The 25,888-nt window shown below is 65.2% G+C and overlaps 1 protein-coding gene and 1 long non-coding RNA gene across 2 annotated transcripts; one reads left to right on the top strand and one right to left on the bottom strand.

Annotated features, from left to right (window-relative positions):
- The first annotated feature begins 1,295 nt into the window (after positions 1-1,295).
- On the top strand, positions 1,296-24,905 carry NR5A1 (nuclear receptor subfamily 5 group A member 1). Its single transcript, XM_037491623.2, is given in 8 exon segments — positions 1,296-1,623; positions 5,419-5,535; positions 5,669-5,810; positions 7,628-7,945; positions 7,948-8,249; positions 14,709-14,828; positions 16,511-16,658; positions 22,740-24,905. Coding segments are annotated over 8 exon segments (1,665 nt in total). The 5' UTR covers positions 1,296-1,353; the 3' UTR covers positions 22,988-24,905.
- LOC129144805 (uncharacterized) lies at positions 23,544-25,621 on the bottom strand. Its single transcript, XR_008549444.1, has 3 exons — positions 25,545-25,621; positions 25,189-25,378; positions 23,544-25,035 (listed from the first exon to the last, which is right to left on the bottom strand). It is a non-coding gene; the product is annotated as an uncharacterized LOC129144805 (long non-coding RNA).
- Positions 25,622-25,888: the final 267 nt, after the last annotated feature.

Below are 25,888 nucleotides of genomic sequence, written 5' to 3' on the forward strand. Positions count from 1 at the left end.
CCTGGCTGGGGATCGAACTCAGGCCATAGAGGTGGTGATAGTGCTGAGACTTAACCCCTAGGCCATCAGGGAGGCCCCCCCTCTTTTTTAAATTCAGTGGATGAGTGAGTGAAGTTAATTCAGAAACTAAATTGTATTGCATTATAACAGGACACTAGTCAGATTCAGTCATAAGCAAGAGATGTATGTGTTGTCAGAAAATCTGTGAGTGAAAAACATACTTATGGGGTCACACATGTGGGGAATTAGCTGTATCACACTGCGGGTGGGAGTGGTTGTCAGTAAAATGGCTTTCTTGTGTATATTTTGACAAAAAATGTTTTTTAAGTGACACAGTGAGGAAGCTGCAGCAGGTTCTAAATGGAGTTGACTACAGTTATCCAGAAAACAACCCTCTCACCCCAGGTCAGTGAAGTGAGGTATTCTATATGGTTTGCCTGTTTCCTCCAATGAAGGCGGAATGGGGTGGCTGTCCCCAGTAATCCCCTCCCCAGGGCGACAGCTGGGAGGCAAATCCTCAGAGGACACGGAGCTCTTCCCTCTTCTCCAGTGCCTGTCTCGGGACCTGGCATCTCCAGCGCGCTTGGCGAACGTGCAATGAACAAAGGCACCATCAGGCTGGGCCCAGCTCAGAGCCAGCTGGGCCCTAAGGACCACCACCGTTCAGGACCTGCCTGGGCCTAGAGATGGGGCAGGGACATGCCAGGCCGCTTGGGGAGGCCCGGCCTTCTAGACAAACCCCGCTTCCCTCTCCCCTGCCCTATCCTGGCCTAGCTACCCACAGGGCCCAACCTGGGGCCACGGGAACCAACCCACCGGCCCTGGGGCAGACTTGCCCCCGTCTCAGCAGCTTCGCCAGCCGCTGGCGGGGAGAATCAGCGAAGCAAACCGCGGTGAACGAGGACACGCACGCGGGAGGTGTTCAGCCAGCTCACCTGCTCGCCTTCCGTCCCCTCTCCCTGTCTTCACCTTCCGGAAGAGCATAGCGACCAGGCCAAGAGCAGCAGGACCACCTGGTCACGGCATCTATGCCACCGCCTCCTCTCCCATGGCTGGGCCAGGCCGCACCCCGCAGGGCCAGGCCCCAGGGAGGTAGCCACTCAAGGGGAGAGAGGCCCTGCTGCAGGCCGGGTGGGGGAGCAGCCCATAAATCAGGCCCCACTCCCACCCAGTCGCTAACAAGCGGGGCTGCCTACCCGCCTACGTGGGGTCCCTGCCTCTGGGCCCCCACAGCGGCCTGGAGCGGCCAGCTGGCCAAGGCCTCCAGAGTGCCTTGGCCTCCGCCCCCACCCGCGGCCCCCAGATAGATAGGGGTATTTTTTTTCTTTTAGGAGAAGAAAAAAATAGACCTAAATGAAGAGAAACACCAACAAAGAAGGAGAGAGGCCTGCAGAGTCACGTGGGGGCAGAGACCAATTGGGCCTCCGGCGCCCCCCCCCAGGGCGGGGAGGAGGAGGACGGACGGACAGGGCCAGCCTACTGTCCGCCCGCCGCCCGCCGTGGCGTGAAGGAGCCTGCGTGTGCCCGCGGTCTCCCTGCCCCACCTGGGCCGCCCGAGCCTCCCCGCGGACGCCCGTGCCCACCGGCCACCCTCGCCCAGCGTGGGAGCTCGCCTTCCGCTCCGTAAGTGAGGGCCTGGGCCCAGGCCTCCGACGTCCAGCCTCCCGTCCTCAGTGCCTCCCCGCGGCCTGGGCCGGCCGCTGCCCGCTCTCTGGAGTGACCTATGCCCGCTGCTCTGGCAGGGAAGGGGCCAAAGATATCCCCAGACCTGCCCTCCCACCACGCTGCCCCCTATTTTCCCCTGCGTGGCTGACGGGAGGAGCCAGGCCTAGGGGGCCAGGCCCCGTGGGGGTCTGCGGGTGCCCCAGTGTCTGCTGTGGCGGCTGTTCACAGGGCTGTGCTGGCCCGAGCCCGGTGCCCCGGAGGGTTTCCATGCCCCTCCGCCTGTCTGGGTCTCGGGGCGCCCCGGCCGCGTGACTGTGCTGTCCCTGAGTGTCTGCGGATTCTCGTGTTCGCCCCCAGTGTCCATCTGTCAGTCGGGGTTCTGTGGCTGGGCCAGGTCCCAGTCAGCTTCCCTGGGCAGGTGGGTGGGGGGCTCTGACCCCGGCCTGCTAAGCTGCATGGGGAATGTGAGGGGAGGGTGCAGTGGAGTCCAGAGGGCCAACCCCAAGTTCCCCGACCTGGGATAGGGGAACCCCTGGGGAAGAGGGGAGGGGAAGGAGGGAGAAGGGTTGAACCTGTGCAGAGCCCAGCCCCCACCGCCCCTGGGCCCCCCCACTTGTGCTTACACTGCCTGGTCTTTCTCAATAACATCCAGCTGACCGCGGTGGGCTCCATCCTGCAGGAGTAAACTGGGGAGCACCAGCCCTGTGCTCCCCTCTAGCCCCCTGCACTCCCCTGCAGAGGTGGTGGCGCTCCAGTGGGCCACTTTCTGAGGGCTCCTCCCTGACCGGGAGCTTTCAGAGGCTCCTCCCTACCTCTGGAAGATGCTGTTGTTTCTTGGGGCTTGTGGTCTGGGGGGGTCTGCAACTAATTCAGCGCTGGCTCTCTCCCCTCCCTGCTCACCAAGATCCATGCATGGAATCTCGCGGATCGGCAGAACCCCCTCCGCAGGACCTGTCTCTCCATTCTGTCCGTGGACACCCTTAGACTCTGAGAGGGCAAGCGGTCTGGGGGGCGGGTGCACAGCGAGTCTGCCCCAGCCCCGCCCTCCAGCGCGGTGAGCCAGGTGAGGGTGTCTGTGCGCGGGTGTCCCGGCCTCGCCGCGGGACCTGCGCCCCAGAAGCAGGAGGACGGTGGGCAGGAGGCCCGGGCAAAGCCGCTGTGCCGCCAGCCCAGCCTTCAGACCCGGGCAGAGGGTCGCGGTGGGATTTCTCAGCTTGAAGGTTGCAGCTTGGGGGCACCTGTCAAGGCTTTCTAGGACCCTAGGTGTTCAGGGGGCGGGGCAGGGCGCAGGTAGGTCCCGTGGGCCCCGTCTGTTCTCCCGCCAGGGTATTTTTTAACTTATTTCTGCATACAAGAGGCAGGGGGGGCGTGAGAGGACTCACCAGAGACAGAGTGGGGAACAGAACAGGCAGAGTGAGGGGAGCAGCGGGCGAGGCAGGAGAGGGCTGCTGCGCCATGTGGGTAGCTCCCTGACCGGCCGGGGATCGAACTCGTGCTGCAGAGGCTGCGGACAGCATCATAGTGCGGTGCTTAACCCCTGCGCCACCAGGGAGGCCCCAGCCAGGGTATTTTCTTCTGGAATATGAGCGACCCGATAGACGATCCCCCAGCGATTACTCAGCCCGGCCCGTCCTGCCCCGGGGCCCTTTGTCCTCGAGGCTGCCCCGTTCCTTTTCTCCCGCCCGCCCTGCCGGGTCAGAACGCGGCTCGCCGGGCGGTGCGTCTCCTGTCCCGGCTGCTCCCCAGCTCCCGCGCCCGCGCCTCGGCGGCTTCGGGTCCTCAGCAGACCCGGGAAGCTCAGGGGTGGGACTTGCAGGGTGGCTTCACCTCGACTCCCACTTGCAGCGCAGCAAACTGAGGCTCCGGCCTTGCCGCCCGCGCCGTGGCTCGCTTCTGCCGGGGCGCGCTCTGCGCTGCCGGCACCACCTCGGTTCATCCGCACGAAAGTCCTTGAGGAAATTCAGTCACCACCCCCATTTCACAGATGAGGAGCTCGAGGACCGGAGCAGGGAGACTGGCCTCGGTCTCCAGGGAGGAGACGTGGCGGGGCCCGGGTAAGAACCCGGCTCCCCGCCGTGGACCCGCACCCGCGGGGTTCGCCTTTTCCCGCTTCCACGCGGCGACCGGCCGCTCGCCCTCCCCGCGGGGCTGGGTTTGCGCCCGGGGCCCGCGCCCCGCGCCGCAGGAGGACGGCCGGAGGCCCCAGGCGCCCGCACCTGCTGGGATCCGGGGCCCCGCTGGCGGCGGTCGGGGCGAGCGCGCGGGGACGCGGCGGCCAGGTGTGGGGCGGGCGCGGCGGGGCGGCGGGGCGGCGGGAGGGCGCGGCCGGCCTCCGCCCCCGGATACCGCACGCGCGGATATAGCGGCGCCGCGTCCCGGCCCCGGCGCGGGGTTCGCCAGCGCGCGCAGCGGCGGAGGGCCGGGTCCCAGGTGCGCCCGGCGCGGCCCTGGAGGCGGCGGGCGGCGGGAGGCGGGGGCGTGGGGGGGAGCGCCGGGGCCCCGCGCCCCTCCCCCCCGCCCGAGCGGCCGTCATCGCGGCGGCGGCGCTGCGCCGGGGCGCTCTCGGCGGCGGCGGCGCGGCCGGGAGGTGCGGGGCTCCGCGCGCGCGGGACGCGGGCGCTGCTGCTCCAGGAGCCGCCAGGTGGGCGCCGGCCGGCCCGCCCTCCCCGCGCCCCCCGCGCCCCGGCCGGCTCCGCGCCGTCCTCCGAACTTGGACTCTCCGCCCGAGGCCGCCCCCGGCCCGCGAGGTCTCCGCGCCCGCCCTGCCCGCCGCGCCGCGCGCCTCTCGCCCGACGGGGCCCTCGGGGCGCTGCGCGGTGCCGTCGCCGCGCGGCTTTGTCTCCCCGGCGCGGCCCGGCGGCCGCGGGCCCCGGCCTCCCTCCGCGCGCGACGCCGCGCCTCTCCCCGCGCCGGCCCCGTCCCGGCCGCGTCCTCGGACGCCCTGCCCGGCCCGTCCTCGAGCTCGGGGCCCGGCCCGCCGGGGCGCGCCCTCCCGCCTGCCCGCCCGCCCGCCTCCCGCGCAGCCCGGGGCTCCCCGGGTCCCGCCTCTGCGCCCCGCGGGCCTCGCGTCTCCGCGCCTGGTCGCCGCCGGGTCTCCGCGTCCGCCTGTCGGGTTTTCTCCGCGCCCGTCTCCCGGCGTCCCTGGCTCGCTCCCCTCCGGCCGCTTCCCTCGCCTCGTCTCCCTCCGTCTCGCGCCTCCCCGGGCTGCGTCCCCGGCTCTCGGGCTCTCGTCGTCTCGCCGGGAGGCCTCTCCGGGGGCCGCGTCGGGCGGGGTCTCGCTCCGTCCCCGCGTCTCCGTCTCGGCCCCGGGGCTGGCGGGCGCGCGGCTCTCGGGCCCCTGGCCCGGGTCGCCGGCGCCTCCCGGGCGGCCAAGCGCGTCTCCTTTTCTCAGAACCCGGGTTTTGTTCTCAGACGAACGAAGCCGGATCAAGGCGCATCGAATCCGAGGGTCCCGGATCCGGCGCGGCGGGGGCCGTGCGCCCGCGGAGGGGCGGGGGGCTCGGGGAGCGGCCGCGCGGGCGCGGGGTGCGTGGAGGCCCTCGGCGGGCTGCGCCCCGCACATCCCCGCGCGGGCGCCGGGTGCTCAACGCCCGGCCGCCTCCGGGCCCCGATCGGGGCGCTGCCATGGGGCGCCCGGCCCGGCCCCTCAGCAGGGCACGGCGGGGGCGCGCGGCTGGGGGTGCCGGGCCCCGGGCCCCGGTCGAGGCGCCGCCGGGCGCGGTGCCGCGCGGTGACCCGCTCCCCCCTCGGCAGGCGGACGCCGCGGGCATGGACTATTCGTACGACGAGGACCTGGACGAGCTGTGCCCGGTGTGCGGGGACAAGGTGTCCGGCTACCACTATGGGCTGCTCACGTGCGAGAGCTGCAAGGTGAGCGCGGCGGGCGGCCCGGGCTTCCCGCTCGGAGCGCGCGCGGGCGGGCGGGCGGCCGGGGCCGAGCGGGGGGCGCCGCGCGCGGGAAGACGGACCCTGCCCGCCTCCCGCGCCAACCCCTCGCCCGCAGGGCTTCTTCAAGCGCACGGTGCAGAACAACAAGCACTACACGTGCACCGAGAGCCAGAGCTGCAAGATCGACAAGACGCAGCGCAAGCGCTGTCCCTTCTGCCGCTTCCAGAAGTGCCTGACCGTGGGGATGCGCCTGGAAGGTGCGCCTCTGCCCTTTGCCCTCTGCCTGCCGGAGCGGGGTTCGGGTGGAAGAAGGGGTGAGGGCACCGCTGGCCTCCTGACAGGGTCTGGGGGCCGGCGATGGGACCTCCCGGGTCTGCGCACCAGAGGGTGAGAGCCGCGGTCCCCCTGGGTTAGGGGGTGGATGCAGGACCTGCCTGGGTTGGGCTGAGCAGTGTCGGAAAGGGAACCCCGCGGGGGTGACCCTCTTCCCAGCGCCTGGGAAGGGGGCGCGGGACAGAGCCCCGCAGAGAGGAAGGAGTTCTGCCCCACGCGCACCCCAGAGGCTCTGCGCCCCCCGTCACAGGCTGGGCATTCCCCGCCGGGCGCGCTCCCTTAGCTCTGCGAGCTGCAGATGCCCCGTCTGAAAAAGGGGCTTCATTAGCCGCGGCGCCGCTCCGGTTGTGAGAGGTTTGCATCAAAAGCTCCTGTTTGGGCGCCCGGCACGAAAATGCGGCACAACAGGTCACCCACTGCCGTCATTATCCACGAGCCTTATGCTCTTATTGTTTGTCCACCTCGCTCTCCAGCCCACCCATCTGGCCGTCTGGCCGTCCATCCAAAGGGCCACTCCGTTTCGGCCCTCGGTGGGTGGGGGTGCCCTTCCCACCCTGCTCTTAGCAGGGTCCTGGAAAGGCCAGGGTGTGGGGGAGCATTCCCCCCAGAGGACCCGCGCCCCAGCCCCGGCGCTCCGTCCAGAGGGGAGGGAAGGCATTGCAGCAGGAAGGCTCAAGCTCTTTGAGGGTGGACAGTCGTAGGCTTCCACCCTGCTGGCCCCAGCGGGCTGTGAGCCGAGCAGGCAGCTGTTGGCCAAAGTTTTTAAATAATGTGAAGGCCCGAGCGGCTCGGAGGGCTGCGGCCCACCCGTCCTGCCCCCTCGAGGAAGGAGTCCCGGGTGGGGAGAGCTCCCGTCCACCCGGGGAGCTCCTGTCCCCAGCCTGCGGTCCTCAGGAGAGCTGGGTGCCATGCGCAGGCCTCGGGGAGCAGAGCTGCCCACCCCGAGGCGGGAAGGTTGGCCGGGAGGGTCCAGAGACACGGCGGGCTGAGCCTGGCCTCTCCCTTCTCCTGGCGCCCCCGTGGGGTCCTGTCTGAGCAGGGCCGGGGCCACGCTGCAGATGCAGACATGCACCTGTTGGGTCCGGCTGGTGACACATTCTTGGCCAAACGGAGGGACATCTGGTCAGCAAGGGAGGCCCCTTCTCCAGCAAGGAGCCCGGGCCAGCCTGAACTCCACGTTCAATGTGAAGGCAGTGGGGGAGGCCGAGTCGTTGCGCAGTAGGGGCTTGACAGAGCCAGGCGGTCAGTCAAGAAGCAGCTGGACTCTGGGGACCCAGCTGTGAGGGAGCCGCTCAGGGCCCACTGCCTGTCACTGTCTCCCTGCCGGGCCGTGCCGGGCACCTGAACCCGTGGCTGTGCCCCCCGGAGCTCTCAGCCGCCTCGCAGGCACCACAGCACTTAGCTTGGTGAGCGGCAAGGACGGTGGAGCCTGCCTGACCGCTTGGAGGTGGCCGCCTCAGGGCTTCGTGTTTGGAAGGCGCGAGAGGGCAAGGGTTTGAGGCAGGAGGACTCTCGGAGGCAGGCGGGGAAGATGGAGAAGTCAGAGCAGAGGAGCAGCGGGCTGGTGAGGTGGCATGGCCAGAGCAGGGTGTCAGGAGGTGAGGCGGACGGGGCCAAGGGCATCCACTGCCTCTGTGGGGCGCGCGCCGGGCAGGGAGTGCCAAGGCCAGCTCTGTCTGGGAAGCTCTGCGAGGGCCCGGAGGCCGGGAGGGCCGAGCCTGACCCCTGCCCCTGCCCACAGCCGTGCGCGCCGACCGCATGCGAGGCGGCCGCAACAAGTTTGGGCCCATGTACAAGCGGGACCGGGCCCTGAAGCAGCAGAAGAAGGCGCAGATCCGAGCCAACGGCTTCAAGCTGGAGACAGGCCCCCCCATGGGGGTGCCGCCGCCCCCGCCCCCCCCGGACTACATGCTGCCTCCCGGCCTGCACGCGCCTGAGCCCAAGGGCCTGGGCTCCGCGCCACCTCCCGGGCCACTGGGCGACTTTGGGGCCCCGGCGCTGCCCATGGCCGTGCCCGGCGCCCACGGGCCCCTGGCTGGCTACCTCTACCCCTCCTTCCCGGCCGCGCCATCAAGTCCGAGTACCCCGAGCCTTATGCCAGCCCCCCGCAGCCCGGGCCCCCCTACGGCTACCCGGAGCCCTTCTCTGGAGGGCCTGGCGTGCCCGAGCTCATCCTGCAGCTGCTGCAGCTGGAGCCGGACGAGGAGCAGGTGCGCGCGCGCATCGTGGGCTGCCTGCAGGAGCCCGCCAAGGGCCGCCCCGACCAGCCCGCGCCCTTCAGCCTGCTGTGCAGGATGGCTGACCAGACCTTCATCTCCATCGTGGACTGGGCACGCAGGTGCATGGTCTTCAAGGAGCTGGAGGTGAGTCCCTCCTCCTGCCCGGCTGGGGGTCAGATCTGGGGTGTGCTCAGCCGCCCAAGCCTGTCTCGGTCACCCCTGGTGTGGGGCTGTCCCGGACACCGGGCTCGGGCATGTCGGGGGGCAGGGAGGCCACACGGGGCACATTGGAGAGTCTCTCCGGTCCATCACAGCCTTTCTGGCCCCCTCCCGCCCGCGGGGTCCCGGCTGCCTCCCCTCGCGTGCATTCCTCACTCCTTCCGTCCCTCTCCTCGGCCTCTCACAGGCTGGGCTCCCTTCACCCCGCCTGTCTCCTGCGGTCTCTCGTGGTCTCTCGCTCCTTGGTGTGTGTCTTTTTGTTCCGGTTTCTCCGGCCTCCCCAGGGCCCTCCCAGTCCCGGTCTCTACAGGCCTTTCTCTTGTCATGACACCCTGGGCTCCCCCAGGGGACTAGCTGGGTTCCTTGAGAGACTGTCTCTGGCTTCCCCAGCCCAGGGTCGGGGAGAGGGGCCGGCCCGGCCTGTCCCCCCAGGTGGAGAGGCGCCCGCTCCCTGCCGGCCTCAACTGTAATGCAGGGCTCTCAGCAGCTCTGAGCGGGGCCGCGGGTGTCAGCGCTGTGGCCTTCTCCCCTGCTGCCCCTGCGCCTCTCAGGCCTGACGGCTGAGCCTCTGTCAGCGTGTGTGTGTGTGTGTGTGTGCGCGCGCGCGCACGTGTGTCTGTGTGTGCATGGGGAGCTCGGTGGGAGGGTAGATGGGGGGCCGCAGGGCCAACCACCCATCCTCCAGACAAGGGAGCCTTCCTCTCTGCCACCAGACATTCCATCCTGGGGTTGAGGTACCCGAGGCAACAAAGGAAGCAGAGAGCAGGGGGAGAAACTGAGGCCAGGCCAGGAAGAACTTTCCAGTCAGCCTGCCTAGTGGTTTGAAGGCCCATGGCCTGCGAGCTGCCTCCCGTGCCCCGACTGCCTTGGTCAGGCTGTTCTGACAACCTCAGGGGTTCCCAAGCCCAGCGAGACCCACCCTCTCTGACCTGGGCATGGGCACCCTTCACTCTGGCGTTCGCCAGCCCCAGGCTAGCCCCCCTGGCTGTTCCGGGCCGGGTGTAATCAGCAGGCCCGTGGCCTCCCCGCTGGGGCCGCTGCAGCCTTGAGCGGCATTGTCGGTGCTGACGCCACTCGGGCCTGGGCTTCCTCCAGGGCATGTGGCCGGATGGGCCGGGGGCACTGCCTGCCTGGACTGCGCATGGGGGTGCTGGGGGATGGGCACTGTGCGCCCCTGGGCTGGGGGTGGCGCCGAGTTGCTCTGGAAGACAAGCATTGGTGGTGATGGCTCCCACATCCGCCGCGGAGGGCCTCGTGGCTGCGCCTGGGGCTGCGCCATGTGCGGGGCATGGGGTGGGTTCTCGTCCCCGGCCCCCTCTCTGGGCTGGTCTCGGGTGAGGCAAGGGGTCCGCACTTGAACCCTCCCGTCTGCCTCCCACTCAAGCTGGAGGTCCCGGTGGGGAAAGGATCCCAGGACCCTCGGGTTGGCTGCCAGTTTCCTCCCCAGACTCCCCAAGAGCCCCGAGCAGTGGGGAGGAGGGGCAGCGAGTTCCTGGTTCCCGAACCCTGGGTCCAGGGGCAGGGCACTTCCTCTGGCCCGCGGCCTGGTCTCTCGGGGTTTTTCACGCAGGATGGGAAGGGCTTTTGTCCCAGCTTTGCTGAGTGTTTTTTCCTGCTTTCACTTCTCTGTGGTCCAAACCTTCCTGCTTCCCCTTCCCTGAGGTTCAGCATCGACCCAGGAATCTGAGCCATGGTCACTGCCCTGTAGTGGAGGCTTGCGGAGAGGCACCAGCCCAGCCCTGAGAGCGTCCTTAGCTGCCAGCAGGAACGTCTTTCCCTCTAGCCAGTGAGCCCTGGGCGAAAGCCAGAGTGGGGAGGCAGCGGCATGGAGGGGTGCTGGGTGACACCCTCCTGTCCCTTGTGGCTGGCCACTCACCCCTCCGTCTCCAGGCAGCACATGCCTCAGCGGAGAGGGGGCTCTCGAGTCTGTGAGCGCCGCCCTTGGGCTGGGCACTGGGCACTGAAATGAATGGGATGCAGGAGGCTGCCCGGCTAGCGGAGGGGAGATGTGGACACAGCTGATGCCGGCGCAAGGGGCCAAGGCCCTGAGAGCACTGGGGAGGGACCAAGGTGACGCAGAGGGGGAGCAAATGGCTAATCTAAGGACGTCAGGGAAGGACTATTTAATCTGCCTTTCCAGAAGGCAGCCCAGGAAGGTTAAGGACTTTCTAGGAAGTGGCGACAGGCCCAGATGTGTGAACAGGCCTCACGCGTCAGGGAATCCAGGGAGTCCTGCAAGCTGGGGCTAGAGAGGTTGGCAGGGTCCGAGCCAGAGCTTGGCTGAGAAGTGGGCAGTGGCGAGGGACAGCCTGCGAGGGTGGCCGGCAAGGCGGGGCTCCCACCAGAGTCTGTGCTCTCCCCAGAGGCTACTCAGCATCTGTGAAGCTGGTGACATCTTGCTGCCAGTGTGACGGCCTGGCTCGTTGCTCCGCTGGCAGGGATTCTGGGAGCCTGGGTATTGGGGCTCCATATGTCCTCTTGGGATGTTCCTCCTCCTTTTCTCCGGCCTGGAGGTCCCTCTAGCTCTGCATTTCCTTCTCACAATCACGGATCGCAGTCACAGACGTTAATAACAAAGACCCGAAGCTGAGGGGCCTGCACCCACATTTCAGATCTGCCACTTACCTACCAGCTGAGTGACTTTGGGCAAGTGACTTTACTCCTCTGAGACTCAGTTTCCTCACTTATAAAATAGTCATTGAAACAATATCCACGTCAGAGGGCTGTTGTCAGGGTTGAGCCAACCAGGCTTTTACTGAGCCAGGGCGGGCATGTAGTGGGAGGCCCAGCTGCCAGTCCCCTGGACAGCCTGCTGCCCCCCGGGCTGCGGACAATGTAATCTGTGAGCCCAGGTGTGTGCAGGCCTGGCTGGAAAAGTGAGGAAAGATACTTTGTATCAGGGTCCCCTGAGCCCAGGGGAATTCTGGGAGAGGGAGGCCCACCTGGCCCTGTGCTAACAAAGCCCCTCTTACCTGCGAGGTAGCAGCAGCTCCCTGTGCCTCTGCTGGGTGGGAGGCAGCGTGTAGGCCAGGCGGGGGCTGCCCCTCCCCTGAAGGACAGGCCGCGAGGCTGCAAGATAGGAATCAGGGAGGAGAGACAGGGGCCAAGAGGGCCCCGTAACCCATCTTGATATCAGGGCGACCCTCCATGGGCAGCTCCGAGGCCCTGGGCTGGCAACAGAGTTAACCGCTCAGATATATGGGTTCATTTAAGCGGCAGTAACTGTCAGTCGCAGGCTGACAAACGGCGGCCGCTGACCGCTTGGCCGGGAGGGCCCCGGGGAGCCGAGCCCGCCAGCCGCCGGAGCGTTGCAGAGCCGCCGGCCTTCACCGCCAGCCCGTGGACCCCGGGGGGCTCTGCGGGGTCCTGCAGGGAGGGAGGTCAGCTCGGAGCCCATAAATACCCCGTCTCCGAGGCAGGCCGCAGAGTGTCAAGGCTCCGGGAAGATTTGTGGCAGGAGGGCCGGGCGGCCGGGGCACTGGCCGAGCAGACGGGCTGGGACGAGGGCCCCGGGCCCTGTGCCGCCGTGTCCTTGCTCCCGGGGCGGTAGAGAGGCCTGAGGGTCGAGGGGGAGACGTTTGCCTCCCGAGAAACCTGGGAAGGTGAAAACCAACGCTCTTTGGTAAAGTGAGCCGGCCTCTTAGCCACCTGCTTTCCATGGAGAGGGCTGGCGGCTCCCGCCTCTGGTTTTCTTTTAAATGAAAAGGGAAGAGAGAGAGAGAGAGAGAGAGAGAGAGAGAGAGTGTGTGTGCGCGTGCGCCTGCGTGCGCTGTTGTGGAGTTTGGTGTCTACGTGTCCATCTGTCCGTGCAGGGGAAAGGTGAGTCACAAATCTGGTAGGAAAGGTTGCCCTACGGGGGGCAGGTGAGGCCGCCGGGGCAGGGGCAGCATGGCTGGGAGAACCAACCACCAGGCCCCAGAACCTTCCATTCCTCACGCAGCGTGCGCCTATGTTTTCTCTACCCAGAGAGGGAGGATTTGTTTCCCCATTTCTCAGAACAGGAAATGAGGGCAGAGGAGGATGTGCGGCTGAGCTGGGAGAGAAACAAAAGGCACAGGCCGCCCGAGCTCGGCCGCCATGTTGCCCCTCCGCCCTGGCCACCCCTATCCTATCCGCCCTGCTGGGCAGGGCTGCCCCCGCTCCCAGGGTCTGAGGCCTGGGGACAGAGTCTGCTTCCAGGGCTTGGCCTGCGGGTCACTGTGACCCCTGCTGCTTTCTGCCTGAAACTCGGCCTGCTTATCTCTTAATTCTCCCCCTTATCGCTCCCTCTTCCACCCCCCCACCCCCTGTTCCTTCAATCTGGCACAAGGGTGTCTGCTCCGAGGGCCTCGTGGGGTGTGGGGCAGAGCCCAGTGCTGCATGTCTTCCTCCTCTACCCCAGCCGGGGGGCCGGGGGGCCAGTGTCACTCACCCGGCAGGCCCCTTCTACCTGGGCCTCGGGAGCCCAAGGTCCCCAGAAGACGGGTGCAGTTGGGGCATCTGGGAGACGCCCACTCCTGCGTGCCCCCTGAGGAGAGCCTCTGTTCCTGGAGCATGGCCGGGTCACAGGGCAGGGGTGAGGAGCCCCGGGCTGCTGGGCTGGGCCTGGTCGTCAGGGCTCTCTGGACCTCCCTTCCTACTTGGAACCTGTGGTGGGGAGGCCTCTTTGACCACTTCCTGAGGAGAGATAGGGAGCGGCCTCCGGGATTCACCCCTGCCCTGGTTCTCACTCTCTCCTGGCCACTCCCTCCAGGGCTAGCAGGTCCTCGGGCCCCCTGGCTGGGCTTCCTGTCCTGGCATTGATGGGGTTGTGGCGGGGAGATGGACGGCCTGCGGCCTAGAGTAGGACAGAGACAGATCTTCCCTCTGTAGACTGGCGAGAGGGGGGCCTGAAGGGACCCTGACTTTGTCTGCAGCTGCTCACTTTTCTCTTTGTCCACTTTCTCCTCTCCCTCCATCTGCCTGAGGATAGGCCTCCCCTGGGGTGCTCCTAGCCCAGGAGGGGTCAGAGGAGAGGAGGGGCTTCTACTCCTGAGATGAGAGCTGCTCGTTAGGCCTAGGCCAGTTCAGACGGGGCGGCCTGGGCTCCTGGGAAGCACAACTTGCTCATCAACGACCCACTGACCTCTGCTCTGGGGATCCAAAAATGAGCAGGTGACCAGTCTTGCCTTTCCAGGCGCCACAGGTATTGGGGGAGACAGAGGCATGAGTTAATCAGGTCATGCAGGTGCCCTGTGCAGAGGATGGTGAGGGCACCAAGGGAGGAGGGGGGATCTGGGTGGGCTTCAAGAGGGAAGCGACAAGCCTGCCTGAGTGGCAAAAGTGGATCTTCGTCTATACCTGGTGGTTAAAAGCTCAGATCTGGAGCCAGACAGAGCTGTGTGACCTTGGGCAACTTTCTCGACCTATCTGGGCTCTCCATGGATTGGGGCTAACAGCCGTACCAACTTCTCAGGGCTGTGGAACCGCTGTGCAATGCTGCTAGCTGGCTTGGTTTGCAGAGGTTGCAGGGCCCAGCCCAGGGAGTCGGCTGATGAGCCACAGAGGCTGAGAGGGACTGAGCCTGTACTGTGCCCTCCTAGCTTGCCCTATAACACCCCGTGAGGTTCTGAGCACCCGGAGGGCTCTGTGTGTGTCACTGAGAATGCCAGACGCCGTCCTGCCCTGACTGGCTCTGTGTGTTCCCGGGAGAGGCCCTCGGCCTCCCTGAGTGTCAGAGTCTTCATCTATACCCTGGAGATTTAGGCCAGAGGAGTCCCAGAGGGCTCTTCTGGCTCTTGGCATCCTACAGTCCCGAGTCCCTCAAATGTCCACTGCCATTGCCATGGGTCCCCCAAAGTGGGAGGGACGGGCCCCGTCTGAGCACTGAGTGCCCCCAGCTGTAGCCTGGGTGTTCGGCACCCCCCTGGGGCTCTTCTGTTCTGCTGCCAACAGCAAACCATTGCTCTCCCCTGCTCACTGCCTGGGCGGGACGGGGGGCCTCGCTCCCCCCGAGCCTGAGAGCTCTACAGAAGGTCCAGGGGAGCCCTCTCTTTTCCCTCCAGGGCTCATTTTTGAGCAATTTAGGCTGCTGGCCATGTGACCACCGCCCAGTGGGCACAAGATGAAAATTAATACCACTCCCTGCCATGTTGCCGGGACCCTTCCCAAAGCACTTCCAGGGACGTTCCGGAGTCACATTTATCGAATGCCTAATATGTGCCAAACCAGGTTCTAATGCTCAGCCCACTTTGCAGATGAGAAAACTGAGCCGCAGGAAGGTTCTAGACCTCACGTGGGGCCGTGCGGCTCAGCAGCAGAGCTGGTCCTGAGGCCCCAGGTCCGCTCTGATGAAGTTGGCGGGGACCCTGGCAGGGAACCTCAGCGCTGAGAGCTGGGAGGACCCCGTGCTCCTGTCCCTTGCAGGTGGCCGACCAGATGACCCTGCTGCAGAGCTGCTGGAGCGAGCTGCTGGTGTTCGACCACATCTACCGCCAGATCCAGCACGGCAAGGAGAGCAGCATCCTGCTGGTCACCGGGCAGGAGGTGACCGGGCCTGCCTGTGCTGCCCCTCCCCCCTGCACCCTCCAGAAGGGTCCAGGCTTTTCCGGGGCTGACCCTAGGCACCCCAGATATCGGCCCTTTCCCCAATTTCATGGGATGCCCACTGGCCTGACCCCGCTCTGTCCAGCCTTGGCCCTGGCTGTGAGAAGAGCCGGGCCCTGGGAGCCCCGCTCTGGGTGAAGCAGCTCGGGGGTGTGGGCGGGGGTGGGGAGCACTGGGAGGTCACGCTGGGTCCTGGAGGAATACACAGGGGCTGGTCAGGAAGTGAAAGGCCGTGGGGGCAGAGGGCAGAGCAGGGCAAGACTCAGGGAGGGCAGTTTAGGACGGCTGTGTATGTGGGATTTGGGGAGCAGGTGTCCTGTGGGGTGTGAGGTGAGGGATAAGGCTGGATCCAGGGCCTGCTAGGAGCTGGGTTGGGCAGGACCTTGCCAGCCTTCAATCATGAACAAATGAATGAGTGAATGGATGAACAAACAGGGCTTCTGGGCCCCAAAGCTCAAAGTCAGATTTTGGGTCCCCTTAGGTCAGGGAACATCCCTCTAGGGTGGGAGCCTTGGGCTCCCTGAAATGCCACAGGCATCCACAGGAGAGATTCTAGGGGAGGAACATGATCAGGTTGCATTTGAACAAGCACATGGTTGGGGCAAAGAGGCAGGGAAGGAGGGCCTGGAGGCTGCGCCCCCTGCTCAGTGTTGGGATGCTGGGGGGTGCACTTTCAAGGAGGACCCCCAAGTGGTAAGAGCAGGTGCAGGGGAAATGGAGGAAAGGGAGAAAGCAGAGAAGGGGGGGCTGGCCTGGGTGGGGGACAGCGGAGGAGGAGGGGCCTGACCCGCGCTGTGGGTGTGGGGGGAGAGGCCGAGGTGCTGCTGCCATCCCCTGCTGCCACCCCAGCAGCTTCTTCCTCCTCCCTTCTCAACCCTGGGTGTCGCAGGCTCCCGGGGCCAGGGGACTGCTGAGGCCATCTGGGAGCAGAGGGCAGGTGTGAGGTGTGCGTGTGTTTGGGCTGGCCCGGGTCAGCCACGGGCGTGCTGCGTGCACGTGTGTCTGCCTGCGTGTTATCGTGAGTGTGTGGGTGTTGGGACCTGCCTGTCACATGTGGACATGAGCACACGCGGGTGTTACCCGGTGATGCGACCTCACCGTGTGTGTGTGTGTGTGTACACGCGCGTGCACACGCGTGACAACCTGCAAGTGCGCTGTGTGTGTGTGAAGGTGCACCGAGGTGTGGCCACGTGCCCAGCCCAGTGTCCACGAGTGGGGCTCTGAGCAGGCCCGTGGCCAAGTGCACGTGTGTCGGGCAGGCCCCGGGCCCCACAGCCTGCCCGCTGCCGGGCTGGCTGCAGACACCCCACGAAACGAAGCCCTTTTGTGCCACTGGGTCTGTGGGCGGCCGTGTGTGTGTGAAGGAGCCTCCCGCCTTCCTCTGCGCCCACCTGTCCCACTGGCTCTGCAGCTTCTGGGCCCTCAGCTCCGGACCGGGCACCGAGGATTGCTGGGGCCGCTGTGCCCTCAGTTTCGGGAATGGGAGGGCCTCTGGGGGGGCCTCTGGGGTGGGTCAGCTCCTGGACAGGTGCCTCCGGTCCCTACCGCCCCTGGCCCCGATCAGAACCCCTTGCCGCGTCCTGGCCGCCGCCAGCCCTCTGACCCTGCGCTCCGCCCGCCAGGTGGAGCTGACCACGGTGGCCGCGCAGGCGGGCTCCCTGCTGCACAGCCTGGTGCTGCGGGCGCAGGAGCTGGTGCTGCAGCTGCACGCGCTGCAGCTGGACCGCCAGGAGTTCGTCTGCCTCAAGTTCCTCATCCTCTTCAGCCTCGGTGAGTGGCCGTGGGCCTGGCCCGCCGGGTGGCCGGGGCGGCGTGGGGCGTGGGCGCTCCTGGGGAGGCCAAGCCGGGCTCTGCGGGAGGAGCGGTTGTCGGGGCCGGGCCCCCCTCAGGGTGTGAGGGACCTGGCCCAGGGCCTGGCGTCTAAAATGGGGGCTGCTCCCTCTCTGGGCTTGTTTCTCCGTGGCCAAGATAAAGCCTTAGGCTTGCGGGTTACCGGACAGGGACCCCGCGGAGGCGCCGGTAAATTCCTGGCGGGCAGCCCTGGAAAAGTGCCCGAGGCACCGCCACAGCAGGCCCGTGACTTCAGGAGCTCTTGTTCCCCGGCCCCCACCGTGTTCCCTAAGTTCCTGCTCTGAGGGTCCGAATTCTGACGCTGAGAAATGTGGGAGCTCAGACCCCGTTATCCCAGTCCCTCTCTCCCTCGTTCCTTCATTCTGCCTTTGCCGAGCCTCTGCCGTGTGGAGGCGCTGGGAGCCCCCAGGCCCCGTCTTCACCAGTCGGCCTCCTCTTGGGGAATGGATGAGCCCTAGGGGCAGCCAGTTAGGAGCTGGGGCCCGAGGCTCTTGGAGGAGCCTCAGGACCCCGGCCAGGCCGCCGCCTGCTGGGGGACGCCCCTACTTCCCTTGCTTGTGACCTCGTCTTGGAGAGCCGAGGGGCTCCGGGAGGCGGCTCGGGCCAGAGTCCTGGGTGTGAGCTGCTGGGATGTGGTGACCAGGAGTTGCGTGTTTGTGCCTTTGTGTCGTGTGTCTGTTTGCACTCACGCGTGTGCCTGTGTGTGCAGGCTGCGGATTTCTACGGGGTTGTTAATTTTTACGTCTGAACACTGAGGGGCGATGGGGAGACGTGAAGACACGAGGGGCTTGGAGGGGAGCGTGGTGCTTGGAGGCACATAGATTGGCGTGTGGGGTCAGTGGGGGTCTGGGCGGTTTGTAGGTGATGGTTCTGACCTGCCCACCATCACCAGGCCTCCAGGGAGGCCCTGTGGGGGTGGGGTAGAGGGTGGGTAGCCAGTCACATCTCCCTGGCCAGGGCTCCCTCTGTCCTTGGGTGCCCCCTGCAGAGCAGGACCCTGTCCTGGTTTTCCAGACCACTGGGGCCTGAGACACACGTCCTGCAGCCCCGTCCCCTCTGCCACCAAAACCCCGGGCACCAGAGACCGCCAGGCCCTGCAGTGCTGGCCTCCGCCACGCGATCCCCGGGGACTCCTCCTTCTACGGGGCATGGGGGGGGAGCAGAGCTGGGCCAGGCACGTGACTGGGCTCAGACCCACCCTCCCGTGGCCCAGAGTCTGGGGCTGTCTGCGGTGCTTGGCTGGCATGGGCTGGGAGGAGAGAGGGAGGGATAAGAGTGTGTAGACGTGCACACGCATGTGCGAGGCGATGTGCAAGAGTGGGTGGTGGGGGGATGGTGAGGAATGGGCTGTTTGTGAGGTTAGTGGAGAGCCAGGATTCTAAACCTAAACTCCCTCTGGCATGTGCCACTGCGCATGTCCACCCCTTCTTCGAGCCTCTACTTCCCCATCTGCACATAAGGACCGTAATAATCCTTTGCTGGCAAGAGTCCATGAGAGAATTCCCCAGATGCCCACATGTGGCCTCAGGATGTGCGTCGGGGCTGTTCTGAGCATCACCATCATTGTGAAAGTGAGTGCACCGATGACCGAGCACGAAGGAAGTGGCTGAATGGCGGGGTCAGGCTCCATCTGTATCGCCTGATGCGTGTCCGGCACAGTGCCTGGTTTCGTGGGCAGGGACATGGGTCAGGCTGAGGGGGGTGTTCTGGAGAGGAGATATCAAGTCTACCTAGGATACTGGGCTGGGCTTCTTGGAGGAGGGGCCTCTGAGCTGGGCCTTGTAGTATGAGTAGGAGTGTTCTGGGTGAAACAAAGCAGGCTGCAGTCAGAGCATTCCAGATGGAAGGAGCGGTTAGTACCAAAGTCTGGGGAATTCTGGCTGGTTGTGGCCGCAGGCCAGGGGGAGCTGAGGAGGAGGTGGAGCAGGCTGGGACTGAGCTCTGCGAAGTCTTGAGTGCTGGGCCAAGCACCTTGAACCTGGCCCTGGGAAGGATTTGAAGCTGGAGGAACCTGATCAAATTTGCGTTTATTTTAGCAAGGTCCTTTCACTTCAGGCATGGATGGAGGTGGCAGCCCAGACCTCTGTAAGAGGCTGGGCCCTGGGCTGGGGTGCACTGGGCCAATTTGGGCAGAATGAGGGAGAAGCTTTGCCCGGAGTCTGGAAGAGGGTCGGGAGGCCCCTCTCCCTATGCACCCGGAGCACTGGTCTGCAAGGGAACCTGGCTCCGGGAGAGGGAGGGCCCAAGACCCCAAGACCTCTAGTTGGCACCCTGGGCGTCACTCCCGGGTTGGCGCTTCCCTGGCTGGGCGGCCGTCTCCTGTGATCCCCCCACCGCCTCCTGTCCACTCAGCGCCTCCTTCTCGCCTGCCTCTGCAGAAGGGTACCATTTGGTGTCTAAATAGCCAGTTCAGACAGGCGTGGAGGCAGGTAAGGAGGTTTAATTAAAATTAGTGCCTCTCTCCTGGCAATCGTGGTGTTTATGAAGATGGGCCCGGCTGGCATTGTTCTGCAGAGGACTTAATCGAAGCTTAATGGATTGACCTAACATTCGATTTCCTGACTTCCATTGAGGCGGCGGCAGCAGCATTCCCTTAAGCGTTTGCAATTTACCCACTGCTCTGAGCCAACAAAAGGCGGCCTGAATAGCAGCCCCACTCGAGGGGCCATTGTGCGCGGGGGCGCCTGCCTGAGTCACCGCTATTGGGACAACATTCTTTATGCCTCGCTGGAATGAAAGGATTATTCAAATATTCAATTAAACCGTGAAAAGGGGGCTTTTCTGAGAGCCTGCAGGGCCCCCAGCTCGGCAGAGCTAGCAGGCGGCTCTCCATCGTCGTGGGGGTGTCTTCTCCCAGCCCCCTCCCACCTCCAGGATTGCTGGGAACCGAGCAGGCTTGGGGGGTCTATGAGGCTCATCTCCCACACGCCTGTGTCTAGACTTCTGCACTTCAGGCCCAGAGCTGACACCAAGCAGGTCTGGTTCTTGGACACCCTGGAAGCGGAGACTCACCTGTACCTATTTAGCAGATAACAGGAGACTGAGGCTCGGAGAGGAGAAGGGACTTACCCAAGGTCATCCAGCTGCTGGATGCCGGCGTCTGAAGCCCTGACACGTGAGGGCTGTCTGGTTTGTGCGACCCCGGCTCTGTGTCGGGTGGGCGGTGGGCTGTTGGCTTGGCCGTATCTGTCAGCCCACAGCATCTCCGTCTGTCTCATAAGATCAGTCAAGGGGCAGGGCTTGTCCTTGGTCTCCTCCAAAGTGAGGAAGAAGTCACATCTGGCTCCAGATACACTCTCTGGGGAATCCTGGGCCCCCAGGGTTGAGGGCCCTAGGAATGGACTCCTGGATTGGGTGAACTTGAAGGTGTCATGTCCAGTTCCCCAGGAACCTGAGTGCATATTTGACCCCACCCCTGTTTGCCCACAGGCATGTGGAGCCAGAGAGACCTGGATTTAAATCCAGACATGGGCATCTGCTGTGTTCCTGGGCACACCCCACATCCACGTGCACCCTCTGACCTTCCTGGGCGTCTATTGGGAACACCTGAGCTGGTTCCAGGGTTCCAGGGGCCCAGGACACTGGGTTGCCAGTCATGTGCTGGAGCCCCTGGGGTACAAGCGGTGCCTGTGCTTCCTTTCCCAGTCCTGTAGCCCACCTCATTGGGACAGTGGGGGTCCCCAGCCCACAGAGGGCTGAGGGACCCATAGAACTGCCCCGAGGGGGGCTGTCCCTGAGAGCTGTCCTTGTTCTGCTCCCACACCTTGCACTCCGCTGTCCCTGGCACTGTGCTGCTGAGGACAGTAAATCCTGGTAAAGCCTGATCCTCCCCAGCTCCCCCTCTTCTGCCGCTCCTGCCCCGACTGCAGCATCCCAGTCCAGTCCCCCTCCCACTCCAGCTGTTTTCTCAGGTCCCTCTACCGCTGTGTGGCCTTGAGCTGGTCTCTCCCCTTCTCTGGACCCTCAGCCTCCTATTGGGAATTGTTAGAAAACAATGCCAAGAGAATTGCCCAACCCAGGGAGGGTGAGGGAGCAGGAGAGGTGAAGAGAAGACAAAATTGGGGTAGGGCCAGCAGGCAACTTGCTCCGTGGAGGTCAGTGAGGTGGGAGCAGTCAGCAGGGGGACTTCCCATGACCTTTGAGTGTGTCTGGAGCAGGCGGGGCTAGAGAGCAGGTCTGCTGTGTACAGTCGGGCAGGTTGCTCACTGCACAAAGGCACCGAGGCAGGGGATTGGTCAGGGTGAAATCCAGCTTGTATGCCCTCTGCCAAGTCTCTCTGAGAACTTTCTAATTGGCACAAAGGTGCCTTGTGGCGCTCCTGGGAGGTGAGGAAGAAAATGGCCAGGCCCACTTACTGACGGGAAGTGAGGGGGCCAGCGGTAGGGGTGGAGGATCAGGTCAGGTCTTGCCATATGCCTTGGGCCCAGCTCAGGTTTCCCTAAATCCGACTTGGGACAACACAGGCCTTGGTGGGTGCGCTGGGGGCGGCTGGGGATCAGGGTTGCCAGGAGCATCAAGCCTTCCTGGCGCAGTGGGTGTTAAGAAGGATTAAAGGGCCAAGCGCTGCACATGTCGGCTCCACTGACTCCCCCGCAGCAGCAGGGCCGGGGTGATGGGGGCAGAAGCCAAGGGCATGGACAACCATTTTCTGAGCCGCTGGACACCATATCCCAGGCAAGACTGTGCAGGGATTTGGGGAGCGGGGACAAAGCCTGTGGGTTCCTGCTGACCCTTGGGCCCTGGGCAGGCACCAGCTGGAGAAGCTGCCCAGGAGCTGAAGGAGGCGCGTGAGCAGAAGGAGAACGTCACCCTCCCTGGGCACCCCCCTTTCCTGGAGGAAGAGGGCCTTGTCAGGGCGGGGCGGAGCAAGGCCGTGGCTCCTGAATGGGGGGCTGGATTTGAACCCCCTTCAGCCCCAACTGTTTGTGTCTTCCCTGGACCCCTGTGGGGGGAGGCATTCTTCACCCGCCCGCACCAAAGATCCGGGGTGGCCCTGATGGCCCGGCCCCCCGCGCGGCTGCTTCCCGCACACCGAGCGCCCCGAGCGCGTTCTCAGGAGCGTCTGGGTCATGGAGCTGCGACTCGCCGTCGGTCTCTCTCGGATCTTCCTTTTCTGGTTTTTGTTTTGTGCACTCAGCCCGCGCCTTGAGAGACCCCGTGCGCTCGGTGCTCCAGCTGCGCCTCCCTCTGTCTGCAGCGCAGGCCTCCCGCGGCCGCCTCGCCCAGCCAGACCCCCCTCGGCCTCCCGCGGGCCCAGCTGTGCCCCTCCAGGCGGCGAGGGCCCGTCCCCCGCGGCCGCCCGGCGCCGAGCTCGTGAGGGCACAGTGGCCGCTGCAGCAGGGGCGCGGCTGGCCCTGAGCGGCGCGGGGGGCCACTGCGGGGGTCTTGGCCGTGGGGCCGGGGCCGGGCCTGGGCGAGACAGGAGCCCTTGGCCGTCTCGGCCGGGCTCTGAGCCTCCCCGAGGGCCGGTGGCTGCTCCTCTGCCTCCCGCCGCGTGTCCACTCTGAGGCTCGCAGCAGCCTGGGACGGGGGGCTGCGCCCCGGCTCCCCCGAGAGAGGAGCAGCCTGGTGAGGCGGGGCTGCGGGCGGGTGCCATGGCGACCCGGTGGGCGACGGTTGGGGCGCCCACGGCGGTGACAGGTGCCCGTGCCCGCGCGGCCGACGGCGGGACGTTGGCGCTGGTGGCGGCTGAGGGTGCGGGTGACCTGCTGGCTGGGGCGGCGTCCCCCAGGGTGATGACCCAACAGGGGTGACAGGCGTGCCCTTGGTTGGCTTGTTGGTGGCAGCAGCGGCCACATCCGGGGAAAACAGGGCTGTCCGCGTGGGAGACAGACCCGGGGGTCTCCCTCGGCCGCGGGAGGGTGCCGTGCGGGGAGGGAGGGCGCGGCTGGGGTGTGGGTGGGTGGCAGCTCTCAGGACTCCAGTGCCCACCGGGACGGGGTGCCCGTGAAGGTGGGGGGCCGGGGAGGGGCGGGCTCCAACCGTGCGCCCCCTTTGCAGATGTGAAGTTCCTGAACAACCACGGCCTGGTGAAGGACGCGCAGGAGAAGGCCAACGCCGCGCTGCTCGACTACACCCTGTGCCACTACCCGCACTGCGGGGACAAGTTCCAGCAGCTGCTGCTGTGCCTGGTGGAGGTGCGGGCGCTGAGCATGCAGGCCAAGGAGTACCTGTACCACAAGCACCTGGGCAACGAGATGCCCCGCAACAACCTGCTCATCGAGATGCTCCAAGCCAAGCAGACTTGAGCCTGGCGGAGGGCGGAGAGGGCGGCCGGGCGGGGAGGGGCCGCGGCGCAGCCACCCGGGCCCTCCAGAGGGTTTATTTCATGACGCTGCCCCGGGAGCCCCACCCCACAGGCCCCTGCCCCCAGCTCGGAAGCCCTGTGTTCGGGAAGGCGGGTGTGGGTGGGCAGGGCCTGGTGGAGGGGTGGGCCCTGCTCATCACAGCCTCCTGCCTGCCACGTGGAGCGCCCCAAGGAGGTGATGCTGATCACCCCCTCCTCCCCCTGCTCCCAGCTGTCTGTCCTGGAGTCTGGTGTGCAGGCCCAGGGGGGAGGTTTGGGGTTCCCTGTGGGTACCGCTGTGGCCCTTGGGTCAGAGGTCATTCCTTCTCCTCCTGCAAACAGAGGCAGAGAGAGGTTATGCGGGGGTCAACGGGGGGAGAAGTGGGGGTCTCCAGAGCCTCCCACAGACACCAGGAGGGCAGCCCTCTGTTTTGTGAACTGGGGTCAGCAAAATTGGGCAGGCTGGTCAGGCCCTAGAGGACCCTGGGAGACTGCGTAGGACAAGAAGCCCTCCTCCCCGGCTCTCTACCCCCTCCCCGACTTCTGCAGGGGAAACTTTGCCATGGGGCCTGGAAGAACAGCTCCAATCGCCTTTCTCGCCTTCTCTCTCCAGAGGAGTGGCTGGCACAGTCAGCATTCTTGCCCCGCCCCAAGTGGCCCGCCACGCTGGTATTCACCTGCCTTTTTGTTTTGGTTGGTTTGGTTTTGAATCTCCTAGCTACCCCTCGAAAAGTGTATGTGGGGGGCAGAGGACAGATCTGAGCACTGAGTCTGGGATTTGGGGATTAACACCATGGTCTCTCCCTAAGCACCCTCGTACCAAGCACCCATGGTGGTGCTGGGTCATTATTTCAGAGCCCCACTCCAATCCAGAGGCGCTGTGGCTTGCCCCCACCCCACTAGATGGGCAGCAGGATGCGCTGGGTGGAAGCTCAGGATCTCCATGGGTAGGAATGTGGGTGAACTTGGGGAGGGAGTGGGGGTCTCTAGGTCAGGGACATTGGTGATCAGCCTCTCCTCATTGACCCTATCGCATTGGGTCCCTTGCCGCAACCCCCTGAAGCTGGGCCTTAGCTCCCTGGCCTCCTGCCCGGTGTCCTGACTCTCCGGCCCAGGCACTAGGGCGAGGCCTCGCTGTCCCCGTCCCCGTGTCGGGCCACTGTCTGTCCTGCTTTAATGTTGCTGTTGCAGCTTGTGCTGACCTGCCCATTTGGAAGTGACTGGGTATCCCTACTCCCCCACCACCCTGCCTCAGCCCCTACCCTTGTCCACTGAAGCGTGTGCCCCTGTCAAGGTTGGAGACCCACAGCCCCCAAACGAGAAGTGCCCTTAAGAAGCTCCCCGGCCCTGCCACCCTGGAATAAATTTTGCAATTAGTTTCCAGCTACCTTTGCCTGTTTACTTTCTGGGGCCATAGCAGAACTTCCTAGGAAGGTTTGGGGGGCCTAGGGTAGGGCAGTGCTCTGATTAGGATGGAGGTGACACTCAGATAACCTTTGATTCAAAACAATGGGGAGGCTGACTGGGGTGTGGGAACCAGAATGGGGAACACCACTATGTGGGCCCCACTTCATCTCTGGGACCCCGCCATCCACAGGAGACCTGGGAGATGCTGGGGCCTTCTGGGGCTTCCATCTTAGTTCCACCATGGCCGTAAGAGTCAGTCCCCACCTTGGGCAGGAGGGAGCATTTAATGAGTACCTACTGCATGCACCCCTCTCACTGTCCCTACTGTAGCCCTGAGAGGCAAGGATTATAACCTAAGTAGGAGGAGATATGCGAGGTGTACCCCAATCACTAACCTGGAGGTGAAATTCAGGCAAACCTGGGTCCACCCGGCTCCCGAGCACTGTCCCCTTCCTCTGTGCCGGGAAGGCCTTGTGGGGTCCCTGCTCAGATTCCCGTGCCTCCTCCCCGCCACTGGGTGGCAGCAGTGGGCACAGCTGCCGTCTGAGGCGCCAGGCAGGACTCTGCATCTTCCTGTCCTCCCGTCTGCAATTTGTGGCCACTCTGTTACGTGCAGCCGCAGGTTACAGATGCGGAAAGTGAGGCACAGAGGGGGAAAGCGCTCTGTCCAAGCCACACACCGAGGAGGGGCAGAGCCATCATGCAAACCTCCATCGCCCCGACCCACCTTGACCGACCACGCTGCTCCTTGCCTACCTGGTACCTCTGCAGATTAGGAAAAGGCCCCTCAAGGGCCAGGCAGCCCAAGGCACACAGCTTGGCAGTGGCTTTTATGCGAAGAAAAATGAGTTCCTTTCCCTCTTGCACCTCCAGAAGTGAAACAGACACCTGGTGCTTGCCCCCGGGGGTGCCCCGTCTTTGGAAACTGTCTTAATCGGATCATGTCCTGTGTGAGACATCACATAATGGAACCAGACAACATGAGGATGGGACTGATTCTATCTGGGGACAGGAAGGCTTTGTACGCTGGGACCCCGGCTTCTAGTACCACGGAGGGAGCCGGAGGCACCTTTTCACCTCTACTTTGCCTGCACAACCTCCACTCCACCCACCTGGGTCTGGGTGGCTGCTCTGGTGCACCTCAGCTGGGCAGCAGGGCTGAGTTAGCAGGCTCCACCTGGATCCTAGACGGGGCCCCTCCCTCACCAGGCCCCTGCCTTGGGGCTACCCCCCCCACCCGCCCCAGACCCAACATGTCATCAGGCAGCACCATCTCATCAGACGCGGCGCTTCCTCTCGGCGATCTGCCCGGTGGCTCCCATGCACAATGAGTGCCCCCTGCCCTGCCGTGACCCAGGTCTGAGTCACGGAGACCTCTGAACCTCAGTTTCCTCCTCTGTATGAAAGGGGGATGGTGGCCTCCGGGTGAAGCAGCTGAGGCTGCGGAGGACTCCGG

The sequence above is a fragment of the Talpa occidentalis genome, unplaced genomic scaffold, assembly GCF_014898055.3.
Source record: "Talpa occidentalis isolate TD23 unplaced genomic scaffold, MPIMG_talOcc4v2.1 talOcc4.7, whole genome shotgun sequence".
NCBI lineage: Eukaryota > Metazoa > Chordata > Mammalia > Eulipotyphla > Talpidae > Talpa > Talpa occidentalis.